This window comes from Lipotes vexillifer, unplaced genomic scaffold (genome assembly GCF_000442215.2).
Source record: "Lipotes vexillifer unplaced genomic scaffold, Lipotes_vexillifer_v1.1 scaffold394, whole genome shotgun sequence".
Lineage (NCBI taxonomy): Eukaryota > Metazoa > Chordata > Mammalia > Artiodactyla > Lipotidae > Lipotes > Lipotes vexillifer.
The window spans coordinates 1,680,659-1,695,353 of NW_006791731.1; the positions used below are offsets into that span (position 1 = coordinate 1,680,659).

General features: G+C 62.8%; 1 protein-coding gene across 1 annotated transcript in view; it reads right to left on the reverse strand.

Moving 5' to 3' along the window:
- Positions 1–14,695, reverse strand: part of ADGRB1 (adhesion G protein-coupled receptor B1) — a 73,610-nt gene that overhangs the window by 44,580 nt on the left and 14,335 nt on the right. Inside the window, exons 3-17 of the mRNA XM_007464624.1 lie at positions 14,676–14,686; positions 13,617–13,727; positions 13,097–13,261; positions 12,791–12,953; positions 12,261–12,436; positions 11,787–11,951; positions 11,472–11,573; positions 9,780–9,886; positions 9,375–9,569; positions 9,153–9,221; positions 8,325–8,433; positions 4,910–5,053; positions 4,374–4,449; positions 4,167–4,269; positions 3,249–3,292 (exon numbers count right to left, since the gene is read on the reverse strand). Coding sequence (XP_007464686.1) covers positions 3,249–3,292; positions 4,167–4,269; positions 4,374–4,449; positions 4,910–5,053; positions 8,325–8,433; positions 9,153–9,221; positions 9,375–9,569; positions 9,780–9,886; positions 11,472–11,573; positions 11,787–11,951; positions 12,261–12,436; positions 12,791–12,953; positions 13,097–13,261; positions 13,617–13,727; positions 14,676–14,686 — 1,740 coding nt within the window. The remainder of the gene's footprint in view (positions 1–3,248; positions 3,293–4,166; positions 4,270–4,373; positions 4,450–4,909; positions 5,054–8,324; positions 8,434–9,152; positions 9,222–9,374; positions 9,570–9,779; positions 9,887–11,471; positions 11,574–11,786; positions 11,952–12,260; positions 12,437–12,790; positions 12,954–13,096; positions 13,262–13,616; positions 13,728–14,675; positions 14,687–14,695) is intronic.

The window sequence follows — 14,695 nt, forward strand, 5'->3', positions numbered from 1 at the left end:
AAACTGAAGGTCTCGCTGGTGGCGGTGAGACCTTCTGTAAATCAAGGTAGTGACTTGGACTGTAACCGAGGCCTCCTCCAACAGCCCGTATGCTCGGGAGACCGCCCCCCCCCCCCCACACACACACAATTCTGCAGACATGTGAGACCCTTTCTCATCCAAACACACACAAACACAAGCCCACACCAGCACAGACCTGATCTCTGGGCACACTGGTGGAAACAGACCTGGGGCCCTGTCCCTGGTCCCCATTTCAGGTCACCTGGGAAACCCTTGGCTCCTTTGAGCCCATTTATGTGAGAAGTGGCCCCACCCTGCGGTGGAAGGAGGTGCTGTCCTGCACAGAGCAGGGGGGAGGGGAGGGGAGGGGACAGAGCCAGCCACCCTCTCCCCGTGGCCCCCCCTCCCCCACTGTCAGCCTCTGGGTCCCAGGCTGTCCAGCTCTGGATCAGATGCCTCAGTCCCCACTCTGAGCTGGACCACAGTCCTTCTGGAGCCTCAGATTCCCCAGAGGTAATAGGAACAGTCAGCAGGGCTCCCAGGGCTGTACCCAGAACTGTACAGGGAGCCTGTGGGCAAAACGCGTTTCAGGGGGCTGTTGTCACCTTCCCACTGTCCTCGGGGCCCTGGAGCGAGGTGCAGAGATGCAGAGACCTTAACAATCCCATCTATCCAGAGGTGACCAGCGGTGGGCAGTGGGTGGGCTCCCCACACCTGAGAGAGGAAGGGCAAGTGGAGGCCACGGCCAGGGGTGAGCACCCCATGGACCGGGCTGCTGTCCTTTCCCACACTCTGCTCTCACACGCAAGCAGGCAGACTCCGCCACGGGGATGGAAGGCTGAGGCTTCTGGAGGGTGGAATCTGCCCCAGACTATGCAGCCCCAAAGGACAGTGAACTTGACACTGGGCTGGCCAGACCTCTCACAACCTGCTGCCCTGGGAGAGCAAAGGCGACGGGTCCACCTCTCTGGAAAGCAATTTACTACCAAGACCTTGAAACGGTCTGGGGGACTCAAAGCCAAGGAAACAACCAGACATGTGAGCAGCGCTGTCCAAGCGAGGATGCTGGGCCGCTGCGTGAACTGGGCACCGCCATGGAGCTGCGGGCAGCCTTTGAACAGCCTGTTGGGAGGGTTTCTGGGCTGTGGGGAGGGGCTTGTGCTGACATCAGGGATGGACTGCAGCCGCTGCACAACCTCCCACGATGGCCAGGGGGTCCAGCCTGGGTACTGTGAGAACGTGGGCCCTCTTTCTTGTTTTTTCTTTTTTCACCCTTTTCTGATACCCCATTTTGTACGAAGAGTTTATGCTGCTTGCGAAATCCAGAGAAAAACAGTCGACAACAATCAAAGCCAGAGGGCCAGTTTGCCAGGGTTACAGGGTCCACCCCAGCTCTCCCCCAGCCCGGCTCCCGGCCCCAGACCCCGTCCTCACACCCTCAGAGCCAGAGTGGGAAAAGGCAGTGGAGTCTGCCCTATGGCCCTGCACACTCCCTGCACACACGGGGCCTTTGCACTGCCTGTTCCTTCTGCCAAAATGCTTGTCCCCAGACACCCATGTGTACAGTGCTGTGTCAGGCCTCTGCTCAAACACCACCCTAGAGAGGTTTCTGTGAACCTGCTCTGAAAGGCACCTCGCCCCACCTGCCACTAGATCCACTGCCTCCACTTTTTGGCACGTGGCACGCCCTGACAGTTTCACAGGGATCTATACGTTCCTAATTTCCTGTTCCTACTCATCAGTTATAGGAGGAGGCTGAGGGCCAGGACCTTGTAGGGGAGTGCCTTCTCAGTGGTCAGTAATCACTGGGGGATAGGTGGGTGGGCGGGTGGGTTGATGGGTAGATTGGTGGGTGGGTGGGTGGATGGACGGGTGGATGGATGGATGGATGGATGGGGGGGTGGATGGGTTGTTGAGTGAGTGGGGGGGTGGATGGATGGGTGGATGGATGGATGGATGGATGGGTGGATGGATGGGGTGGTGGATGGGTGGATGAGTGAGTGGATAGGTAAATAGGTGGGTGGGAGGATAGGTAAGTGGGTAGATAGATGGATAGAAGGGTGGGTGGGTGGATGGATAGATGAATGGGGGATGGGTGGATGGATGGGTGGGTGGAGGATGGATGGATACATGATGATCACATCCCTCCCCAACAGTTTCCATAGTTCCTGACACACTGCCCCTACAAACTGGCCCCACGGCCCTTGCAGCCTCCCTACACCCCTGCGCCTCTCTAGCTGCCTGTTCTTCCTGGCCACGCCTCATGTTCCCCCTGTACCTTCCGACCTCCACACTTTTGCTCAAACTGTGCTTCTGCCCGAGACCCCTCCCTCACGTTCTCTGCAGGGAAAAGGTGTCCTCCTTGAGTGTCAGCCACTCCGGGAGCCTCCCCTGACCTCCCGGGACGCACCTCCGTCACTGCACTGCCCATAGTACGAGGGACTCTCCGCATGTACCCCCTGGCCCGGGTGCTGGCCTGGGGACTGGCGGTGCCAGGGCTGAGGGAGGCGGGTGGTAACAATGACACGCAGCTCTCTGACCACCCCCTCTTCAACGGATACCAAACCCCTTGGGGGGAAGGCCTAGCCCTCCCCAGGCCCACCTGGCCCATCAGGATCCAGACGTTAAGCTCTCTCCTGCCCAGTCTCCCCAGATTCTGGCCCTCCTCACCTCTGAGGGCCGGCCCCACTTTAGGGCCTTTGCACAAACTCTTCCCTGTGACTACACGAGACCCCACCCACCTTTCCCTTTGCCTCCTTGTGTCTGGGAGGACACCCTGCTCTGGGTGCCCACACGGCCCTGTGACCCCGAATCACAGCCCGGCCAGTCCAGACCAATGCCCTGCGCCCACCTGTACTCGCTGCGCTGCAGCATAGGCTGGCGCCATGGGCTGCACAGGGAACTGGGCCCGGGACCCCAGAAGCCCCCGCCTCTGCTTCCTCTCTGACCCCTCTGGGTGTCACCCAGCTGCCCCAGTCAGTGGCGGCGCTCCTGGTCCGGGGGACTTCCACACCCCTCGGGACCCCTGACCGTGGACTTCCCTGGGAGGAGTGTGAGGCCGGCTGGGTGGGTCCCCTGCTGCCTCAGAGCCTGAACTAGGCGGGAAGAGACCGTGCTTGACAGACGGGGTCGGGGGGACGGTCGGAAGACCTGAACCCGAGGCCCGTGTCCCTCCCCTACTGGGTCAGCCTCCTCCCCCATCTGCCCACCAAGTCGGGCCCGAGGCCACAAAGCCCAGATGAACTTACACATCCGTCTCATCCCACAGGATACAGGTCTGGTTGGTGGTGCCCTGGAGAGAGGGGAGGGGTCAGGCCACCTGCCGCCCTATGAGCCGCACCCGAGGGTCACTGTGGGGTCCACCCATGGGCGTGCCAGGCACCCTCCCTCCACTGTTCCCCAGAGGCAGAGTTTTAGGAGGAGGAACTGAGGCCCAGACTGGCTCAGCCCCTAGCCCTGCTGTGTGGCTTTGGGTATCTTCGGTCCCCTCTCTGAGCAGAGCTGGACGGCAGCGGCCGAAGCCCAGCTCTAGACGCCCAGCTGACCAGTCCAGCTGAATGCAAAATGGGCTAAGACGGAAAGCCTGGGGTCAGGGGCACAGGTAGGGCTCAGCAGACACCCCTGTCCTGAGGGCTGTGGTGTGGTAACAGCAGGGCTCCCACTTGTAAGGGAGGGAAGCCTAGGCACAGAGAGGTTGAGCAAAGCCCCAAGGCCTCACAGCGGGAAAGGCAGGCCCGGCTCTTCCCACAACCTGGCCCGGTGCTGCCCTGTCCTGGCTGGGTAACCGGGGTGGCTCCCGGCTCTCGGCTGGTCCCAGGGCTTTGTGGCGCCAGCTGCTCTGAGCCCGAGGGAAAGCCCCAAGGAGCAGGGTGTAGAGGGTCCGTGAGGCCGGGGCAGGTGCGTTTCTCAGCAGAGGACGACTCTCTCTTCCCCGAGGGAACGGCCAGGCCGACGGGACTGGGTTGAGCCTCAGCTCCCACACGGCCCTGCTGGGTGACCCTGGGCAAGTCCCTGCAGCTCTGCCAGCCTGCATCCCCACCTGTCACTCGGGCATAAAGGAGCTCTCTCTCAAGGTTGATGCGAGGTGGGGACATGTGAGCACGCACCACACGTGGGATCAGGCAGAGGGGCACGCGCACGCAGACGTGCACACAGAGGGCACTCACGTTGTACATGTGGGCGAACTCGATCTCCAAGGGTGTGAGCAGGGAGCGGGGAGGGGGCTTCACGGTCACCGAGATGACCTTGGAGTTCAGGACGGTCGTGTTCCTGGGGGAGAGCCGGCGGGCCGTGTCGGGGTCGGGAGCCCTGCGCCCTCACCTCCCCCAGGCCTGGCCTCCCTGACCCCCACCCTGCATGCCCGCAGTGCCCACCTCTGCAGCGCCAGGAAGCTGCCCAGGTTTCTGTAGAGCACGGTGCCCACCACGAACACGGACGAGTCATCAGCCTCTGGAAGAGAGCACCGCGGTCACCCTCCTCCCGGCCACCCACAAACCGGGACCCTGCTTGGGCAAGGGGAGTTTGTTTTACCCCCCGACTGCGGACACAGCACTGCCTGGAGCTGGGGGGACTGCCTGGGTCCCCCTGAGTGACTCCTGAGACCCGGGGACTGGCAGGGCACAGTTCATCTTCCTGGGAACCAGAGTCACCTGCTGTGTGACTCCAGGCAAGACCCTCTCCCTTCCTGCGGTGAGGGCGTCCATTGGTCCATTCAGACAAGATTGCCTGGGAGTCTCCCAACACAGGGAGGGCAGGGAGGGCTTCCTGGAGGAGGGGGCAACCTGGGGAACACTGAGAAGAAACGGACGCCACCCTAGCCCTTGAAGCAGCAGGCCAGACTCCAGAAGGAACTTCCTGGGGGGTAGCCTCGGACTCTGGGGGGCCCCTCCCACACCCCGAGGCTCCTCACCTGCCAGCCCCGTGGAGAAGACGCTCTTGGACACAGTGACCCTGTCCTCTGGCACCTTGGCCCAGTCGCCTGTGGCCCGCCAGCCTTTCATAGGGAAGCTGATGTCCGTAGCTCCGCTGGCCGGGAGCTTATGGATGCTGAGGACTGGGGTTCAGGAGGGAGCAAGAGACGACAGAGACAAAGGGAGACAGAGACAGTGAGATGCAAAGCCGGTTCACGAGAGGAGCCTCGGCCCTGGGACGGGGAGTGGGCCCCGGAGCCCAGGACCATGACACGGGGGTGCTCCTGGCTCAGAGTGTGTGCAGCACGCATGGGGCCACCCAGCCAGGTGGGAGCCTGACACCAGCCTCCCCATGAGGTCCAGGGCCCGGGCGGCTTCCTGGTTCCTTCCAAGCCCTCAAATGACACACCCACCCCAGCAGGAGCCCTACGGCCCTTATGAGGACCCAGGCCTGGACCCAGTCCCCGTGGCCCCAGAGGTGCCAGAGACGGGTTCTGCGGGCAGGTCTGCGGCCACAGAGGGACCCACAGGGTGTGGTGTCCACCTTGATGCCCCTCCCTGGGACACTGGAGCCCAGCCCTCCCCCTTTGGGCTCTGCTCTGTAACAGGGACAGGGACAGATCCCCCCTCACAGGGCCGGGACTGTAAAGGGGCCAACAGGTGGACCAAGGTGGAGTGGGGATCCGGGAAGGAAGGGGCTGGGTGTGGGGAAGGGCTCCACTCAGGGTGGAGGGGGACGGGCTGCGGGGACACAGCACGTATGAGGAGAGGCCCAGGCAGGGAGAGCTGGCAGCGTGAAGCTGTTTCTCCCGAGCTCTCCCTGTGGGCGCCTGGCAGGCCTCCTGAAGACACCAGCCCCAGTGGGCTCTGTCCAGCCCTGCCCCAGGCTTCCCAGAGGTGAAGCGGCAGACGGGCCTGGGAGGACGGGAGGGGGTGGGGTGGGGTCCCATAGTCTCTGAGCCTCTTCATTCCAGGCGCACCCACTCCAGGCAGACACTGCTCCCCTCACCCAGCACCCATGGCCTGGGTCAGGGTCTGCACCGGGGCGGCCTTAGGTGTAGGGGGAAGGGGTAGGGGCTTAGGAACCAACAGCCTCGCCTGCCCGGCTGTCACCTGGCCTTCCCCCAACCCTGGGGCCTCTTCCCCAGCAAAACCCCACTGACCAGCTGATGCCCACCTCCATACCTTTGCTTGTGCAGCGCCTGCCCGCACTCTTGTACCCCTCCAGGCCTGGCTTGCCCGGCCGTGCCCCCCTCCCCCACCGGCCGTGCCCTCCCTGCACCTGTGTGGTCAGCTCTGGGGCCCAGGGCACCTTCCCTGCAAAAGGGACGGGCGCCCCTCTCTGGGCGCCCAGCCCAGCACACGGCTGGCCCTCTGTGGCTGAGGCCCTCACCAAGGACAGAACGAATAAGCAAATTCATCCGTGCCACACGCTTCCGAACCCCAACCATGTGCCTGGGACTGTTCTAACGCTGAGGATGCAGACGAAAGTGAGACCCTCTCCCAGAGCTCACAGGGAGCAGAGGAAACAGACAGTGACCCAAATGGAGAAGAAATAGGTGGACTGTGGTCTGTTGGGCAGTGATGACCCCTGGGTGGGGCACGTCCAAACAAGGTGGTCAGGAAGTCCTCCCTGAGGAGGTGGCCTCTGGAGGCCACTGGAGGAGGTTAGGCTGCTTGGATTCCTGGGGCCAGTGTTCCAGCAGCAGGGCGTAGGGAGTGTATGATGTGTAGGGTGCATGGGCTGTACAGGGTGTATGGGTGTGCAGGGTGCGTGGGGTGTATAGGGTGTATGGGTGCACAGGGTACATGGGGTGTGTGAGTATATGCGTGGGGTATAGAGGTTGAATGGGGGATGCATGGAGTGCACGGTGTGTGGGGTGCATGGGGCGCACGGGGTGTAGGGTACATGGGTATGTGAGTATATGAGGGGTGGAGGGGGTGAATTGAGGGTGTAGGGTACACAGGGTGCATGGGGTGTATGGTTACATAGGGTGCACAGTGTGTAGGGTGTGTAGGCGTGTAGGGTACATGGGTGTGTGAGTATATGGGGGGGCTAGGGGGTGATTGGGGGTGTGAGGGTGTGTGGGGTGGGATGGCTAATGAGGACTAATGGGAAGGAGTCCAGGGCCTCCTTTTGTGACAAAGGGTGGGCCCTGAGCGTCCCTCCAGGGACCATGGGCGGGGCTGGGTGGCTGGGGAACCAGACTCCACAGTGAGGTCCTGGGCCAGGGGGGCTGAGAGCTGCAGTAGCCACCCGGTCCCATGCCCACTCACGCATGGCTGCATAAAAGCTCTCCCCTCTCTGGGCCACTCCCATCTCACCGTGAAGAAAGGCCCAGTCAGCCCAGCGAGGAAGGGAAGGAAGGGAAGGAAGTCCCAGACAGCCTGGTGCCACCACTGATCCCACCTGCCAGGTGACCTCCATTAGCACCTGACCCCCCAGGCCCAAGTCTCCCCACCTGCGAGATGACGGCTGTCCCTGATCCCCTGGCCTCAGAGGTCTCCCCAGCTCTGGGGTCCTGAGCTCTAAGGCAGAAAGGTAGGGCCAGCCAGCACTCTGGGAACCTGCAGCTTAGCAAACGTTTGTCCCGGCCCAGGCAGGTCCCCAGGTGTGTGCTAATGCAGCACAGCTGAGCTAGGATATGTCACTAGAGGCCCAAGTGTCTCTGCAAGGGATGTGACAATCTGCCTCCTTGGTGCTGTTAGGACCACAGCCGGGTCCAGCGTCCACTCCTGGGTTCCCCACTGTGAGGAGGAACCCTGACAATGGAGATTGTCTGGGGAGGCGCCCCAAAACAGGGAGGACTTGACAAATGCGACCCAAGAGAGCTATTTAAGAGAACGTGGGTGACAATCATTAAATGTAACTGCTGGAGTATTTGTGCCGACGGTCGCCACTGAGCTCTCAGGTCCCGGCCCACTTACTGCTCCTTCAGACCCACAAGGCCAGTGCCCCTGCCTTCCCATCTGAGAGAGTCGCTCAACGCCATGGAGCTGGGTGGAGCCAGGCCCCTGTGACGAGGCACTTCTGGGAGCGGAGGACCACGGAGTCCTGCCTTCAAGGTCCCTGCACCGGGGGCCCCGGTGGGCCCCCAGCCCCAGGGAGGTGGAAGCAAGGGACTGGCTGTGGCTGGGACTTCCTGGTGTGTCCCACGATTCGAGGTCTCCAGGACCTTGTCTGGGTCTGAGAGCCCCTACGCCGACCCCCTCCCGGGGTCACATCAGACCATCATCAGAAGACTCGGGTCTGTGCACCCGAGGATACAGAGGTCATCTTAGAACCCGGCCTGGGGGTCCTGCAGGAGGCATCTGGCGCTGCTTGTTTACAGACAAGGAGACTGAGGCCGGAGCGCCCTGCCCATGGCTGCGGGGCAGGGGCCTGGAGGTCGGTGCAGCGAGGGCTGGGCTTACCCAGGTTGTCTGTCACCTGGTACGCATCCCGCAAGTCCTTCATACGGAAGCCGATGACGTCCACGAAGTCCTCCACCAGCCGGAACAGCTCCTTGGCGTTGGGGCCCATCTGGAGGGGAGGCGGGGGTCAGGGACATAGCGGGCAGCAGCCCCGCCAAGAATGCCGACCACCGGAGCTCAGGGTCCCCAAAGACCCCTGCGCCCCAGCAGGGACACGCCCTCTCGCTGCTCTGCCTCCGCCGGCCTCCTTCCCTCATCTGTTCCCTCCTTATCAGGGTCCTGTCGGTCACTCCCTAGCCCCACAGGGCTCTGGACCTGACTTGGGAAGCAGATGGGGACCTGAGTCTCCATCGCCATTGTGTGCACGAGAACACTGAGCCCAGAGGGGCTGCTGTACTGCAGCCCGGTGGCCAGGGGCCCAGCTGGGAGGAAAGCAGAGGGTCTGTGGCCGTTGCAGTCCCCACTCCAGATGCCGCCCTGGGCACAGGAGCAGTGGCAGGTTCCAGGTCAGCCTGGGAGGAAGGGAGGCGGACCAATTTCTCCAGATGAGAAAGAACCGTCACATTCCGGTGTGTACCCCACGGCCAACACGTTTTCTCACACCCCTCCCCGAGCCCCGCGTGGTGCGCCGCTGTCCTCTGACGGGCGGGGAAGCCGAGGCCCGGAAGGATAAGTGACGTCCTCAAAGTCACGAGACTGGCAGAGGCTGTGCTGGGATTTGAACCCAAGACCCCACCCTGAACTGGCCTGGGGCTCAGGGAGCCACCAGAGAGGCCCGCGCCCATCCTGCTGCTCTAGGCCGCAAGGGTGCCCGACTGGCGTCCCTACCAGCTGGGCCTCCTCCCACTTGTCCCGGTTCTCCTCTGCCAGCAGATTGCTGATGATCTGGACAAAGTTCTGAAAGGAAAAGGAACAAATGCCAGTGAGCAGAGAATAAGGCCCAGAATGTGACCAGGGTCAGGGCTCAGCGTGGGACCAGGGTCAGAGCTCCATCTGAGGTCAGGGCTTGGTCTAACGCTGGGGTGGAGGACTGCCCTCCTGGGCGCCCACCTGTACATCCCCCGGGGTGGGGCTGTAGTACGCCCTCCGGAAGATCTCTGTCATGTTCCTCAGGACATCGATGGTGGAGAGCAGGTCCCCGCTGTAGCTGGTCCCGTCCTGGGAGATCTCTACCAGTGTCTGGATGACCTCGGAGACCCCCTCTCCGGGCAGCCCACGCTGAGCCTTTGCCAGGTGCTCCCGGGTCTGGGGAGGTGGAGGGTATGAGTGCCATGACTCTGCAGTTACCAAGGACCTCCCATGCCCAGAGGGTCCTCTGCAGCCCGCAGCCAGTGGCCATGGCTGATTCACATCCACGAGTGTGCCACTGGGGACACAGGGTTATGTCTGAGGACGGAGGGCAGATCTGAGCCCTGGAGTGATGGGTGGGGCGGGAGACCCCGGGGCCAGCCTCACCATCATCTGGATGTTTCGGTAGTCGATGGAGACACAGCGGATGTAGGTGGGGGGCTCCCAGTAGGCGATGCCCTCCTCGTCCAGCTCACAGCGTCGCAGGATGAGGCCTGCGGAGATGGTGGGTCAGCTCTGTCTCCCACTTCTCTGGCAGATGCCCATGTCCTGGGTGGGAGGTGGGAGTCCCACCCCCGGCTCCCAGGCACAAGCCCCTCTGGATGAGACCCTACGGCCCTAGAAGCAGGCACTCGCCTGTGGCCTCATTCCAAGAGCAGAGCTGGCGTGGGGGCCAGGCATCCCTTAGTTTCTTTCACTCAAAACATTTCTTTTCTTAAATGTTTGTTTGCTTGTTGCTTTGTTTTGTTTTGTTTGGCCGCGTGGCTTGTGGGATTTGTGGGTTCAACCAGGGATTGAACCCCAGCTCTCAGCAATGAGAGCTCGGAGTCCTAACCATTGGACCGCTAGGGAATTCCCTCACTCAAAGCATTTCTGAGAAGATGCCACAGGCCAAGCACTGGAACCTAGCAGGAGCCAAACCTGCAGGCATCCCACCGGTGTGGAGGCAGAGCCTGGGGCCGAGGGAGAGGCTTCAGTGTTCAGCCCAGGGCCTCTCCTGGGGCCCCTTCCTATCCAGAGCCCTGGGGAGAACCCAATGGCCTGGCCTGCCTAGCTCCACCCCTGGGATCAGGGGGCCCCGATGGCCCGGGTGTGCTGCGGACACTGGACAGCCTTGGGGCTGACTGGCATCAGGTGTCGACGGCCTGGAACACAGGCACAGCCTATGACTCAGAACTTACTCCCAGGGAGCCAGGCACAGCTTTGCACACACAGCGGTGATGACCTTAGGGAAGTGCCACAACCCTGTTATCCAACAGGAGCCATGGGGCAGGACAGGACACCTGTTCCACAGCATGGTGCAGAATCCAAATGAAAGGTTGTACATGCAGACAAGAGGCCAGAGAAGTCACACCATTCCGTGACTTGTATTTTATTCATTTGGCTTCCCTGTATTTGTAAGATGCTACCCAGAACATGGATTATTCTGGGTAGGGGGGCTACAACCACAGCTGGAAATACACAGCCTCTACCACGTGGACCAGCCCTGTCGGGTGGTGGGGAACTCACAACACACTTGTTTTACAGAAGGAAAACCAAAGTTCAGAGAGGTTAAGTCACTTCCCGGATGTCACAGAACAAACAGGGGTACAAAACTGCATGCCCTCCTCAGATAAGAGGGGCAAAGGAAACCAAGCCAAGCTTGATGCGCCCAGCCCCTTCTGGGAACCCACCCTGCTTTTTCCACACCTCCCATCACTCCATAGGGCTGCACAGGGATTAAGATGACCGTGTTCAAAGCCGACTTCCTACTTAATGGCCCCCAAGCCCAGGGCAAGTGTATTAACTCCTCTGTGCCTCAGTTTCCCACATGTAAATGGGTGACTTTGTGGGACATCGCACTAGAGGGCTTCATGCTGGCGCTGGCTCCTGGTGAGCTCTAAGGACGCGGCGGCCCCAGACCCCCGCCTGTACTGTGCCAGCCTCTGTGCGCACAGGGCTGCCTGGGCAGGGTCTGGGCCATGTGCCCTGAGCTGACAGCTCCGTGGGCGGGCCTGAAGGGGCATCTCGGTGCCTTCCCTGCATCTCTGTGAAGAAGGGACAAAAGCCCCGCACAACACCTGCCCCACCAGCCCTCACCTGTGGCGTTGCGAGGACACCGCACTGCAGCCACCTCTCCCGCTGGGGTCTCCTTCCAGATCACAGCGCCCAAGCTGTCCTCAGCACAGATCTCATGGGGCTCTGCCAAGGGGCTAGAAACGTGAGTGGGGGTGGGGTACGGGGGGTGGGCCGAGACCTGGCAGCAGGGTCAGGAAGGCCAAGGCCCCTACAAGACATCTACCCTCACAAGGGGGAGTCTTTCCCCAGGAGAACTAAGCTCCAAGCTCCCTCCCCCGCCACTCAGGAGGCCCCTCCCCAGAGTCCAGCTGTGGGGTGGGAGTGCGGGACGCTCACCGGGACACCGCTGGGCGCTGCACTGCCGGTATTCATCTTGTGGGCCCCGGCAGGCTGCTCCCCCGAAGAAGGGCCCCAGGCAGGTGCGCTCCCGCCGCTGTGTGCCACCTCCACATGTGACGCTGCAGCCGCCCCACGATGTCCAGGCCTGCCACTTCCCATCCACTGTGGGACACAGCCATGCACAGAGCCACGAGGATGGGGGTGAGGAGGGTGTGGACACAGGGACGCAGGGGCAGGAAGCCACGAGGAGAAAGAAGTCGAGACCCAGGGAGGGGAAGCCAGAGCCCAGACTGATACAGGATAAGACAAATGCCTCACGTGCACTGGTCCCTCACGGTCACCCCCTCGGCCCCCCACATCCCCAGGGCCGTGTACAAGGGCCCACCAGGAGCCCCCCGAGGTCTCACCCCTCCCGAGTGGCTCACGCCCGCCAGATCCCCCCACCCTCAGGTCCCGGAGCACGGCCCTGACCTGGACACTGTTGCAGGAAGCAGTCTCGCGTTTCCACCCAGTGGCCCTGGCACTCGGCGCCCCCGTACGAAGGCCCGTTGCACTCGCGCGTGCGCTGCTGCCGGCCCTGAGAGCAGCTGGCGGAGCACGAGCTCCAGCTTGACCACTCATTCCAGTTTCCATCCACTGCCCGGCCCAGGGGATGAAGGGGACAGGAAGGCAGCGTGAACACCCAGGGCCCACACCCAGCCTGGGGCACAGGCGTGAACACCCCACAGGTGTGGCCCCCCCCACGAAGTCTGAGGCATGGGTGTGACACCCAAGAGGGCCCATCACCCCAACGCCCACGGTACGCAAGTGAGAACTCCCCAAGGTCTCCAACCTTCAGCCTGATCACAGCCTGAGCTTCCAACCTCTGAGCCCCCTAGCAGGTGGGTCTGAGCGGGCAAAGCGGGGCTCCCAGGGCAGGGCTGGCCGGTGGCCCACTGGGCCCTTCCCTTCCCTTCCCGCCCCTGTCCCACCTCACCCAGCGCCCTCCCTCTCACCTACCAGGGCACAGAGCGATGTTGCAGAACTTGGTTTGCTTCTCCGGGCCCTCACAGGGGTTGCCTCCAAACTGGGGTGGCCTGCAAGTGCGCGTGCGGTCCCGGAAGCCGCGGCCGCAGGTGCTGGAGCACAGGCTCCAAGGCGACCACTCGTCCCAGGCGCCATGCACTACGGAAGGAACAAAGCACTCTGCGACCCCTGTCTGCCCGAGCCCGCAGCCGGGTCACCCGCCCCTGATGCCCCGCCCCCTGCCCCGGACGCCCCGCCCCCTGCTCCTGTTATTCCCCCGCCCCCCACGGCGCGCCGCCCACCTGGACACACGGCGGAGTTGTTGCACAGCCGCTGCTCCCGCAGGGGCCCGCTGCACTGCGTGCTGTAGGAGGACGACACACAGAAGCGCGTGCGAGTCTGCCAGCCCTCACCGCAGGTGCTGGAGCACACGCTCCACGGGGACCACTCCTCGGCCGCGGGGTCACCTGTGGGCCCAGACCTACAGCATCACAGTCCTGCTGCTGCCCCTGCACCCGAGCTACGGTCAGACCCTCAGGCGGCCGCAGCAAAGCCCTTGAGCACCCCACCCCTTTTTTATTCTCGACAGCCCCTTCTCCTCACACCACTTCCCCTAAATCCAGTGTGCCTGGAGACAAGCGCCTGGCACCTGAGAGGTTAGTCTAATTATGGAAAATTATTACAGTCATTACTTAGAAGCAACAGCAATTAATAACGTATAGTACTTGCCCAAAGATCTAGTCCCCTGAAACCAACTTTCCCCACTTCCCAGGGTTTTAGTGCATTTTGCGTTGTCAGCCCCGCCTATCCGCTGCCACTCACCTGTCTGCGGGGCAGGAAACCCAAACTGCTGCAGCTCGTCGCCCAGCTCCTCGCGCCGCCGGGCATCCGTGGACCGCAGGGACTGGCTCCGGGAGTTGGTGCGCCCGGCGGCTGCAGGGCGGGTTCAGGTAAGCGTCCAGGCCGTGGCCTGCAGCCCCCGCCCTGCAGCTCTAGAGGGGCGCTCTCGGCCCTTGGTCCCTCGGTCCCCAGCCGCAGCGGGGCCCGGGCTTGTCAGCACCAGGGCCACTTGGCCGCACCGGACAGGTGGGAAACTGGGGACCAGGGCACCCTGGCCGGGTGCCAATCCCTGTCTGGTCCAGTCTCCCCTGCCCTGCGCCCCTCCCTCTCTTCCTCCGGGGCCCGCAGGAGTCACCTGCGGGGCAGCACGTCTGAATGGCTCTCCGCTGCTGAGCATCCCGGCAGCGATCCTGCCCCCCGCGGCCCAGCCCCGACACCCCAGGGCCCTCTCCAGGCTTCGGAGATGAGCTCCTCTCCCCAGGAAAGTTCGTCGGGGAAAAAACAACCCGAAGAATGACAATCTCATTATAACTTGATTTAATTTTATGGAAGCAGCTAAAATATGCATGAGGTCATTAGGGAGCCTTATTAGAGAAATACATCCTGGAGGCAGCATCCGGCTGGGACAGTCGGGTCTGAGCAGGGCTAGGGATGGCGGTGGCGGAACAAGCCCCTCAGCCGGCTTTTCACGTGCACCCCAGAATTCCCAATCCACAGTTGCTAAGAAAGGCCCATCCAGTCCTAACACCGGGTCCCACCCCTCCTCCTGGGCCCTTACTTCTACTGGTCCCGCCCCTGGAAGGCTCCACCCTCTGACCCCGCCCCTGCCCCAGGTCCCGCCCCTCGTAGCCCAGGCCTTGCCTGGCCCGGCCCCGCCCCGAGCGCCCTCCCTCCCTCCTCAGCTGGCCAGGCCCTGCCCGCCCCTCCCCGTCCTTTTCCCCGCCCGGCCCGGCCCAGTCCGGGTTCCTGCCTCCACCTGACCCCGCCCCGAGCCCCTCCCTCCCCCGGCTCCGCCCGGGACCCGCCTGTCCGCGCACTCACGGCCGCAGGCCGTGCGGGTG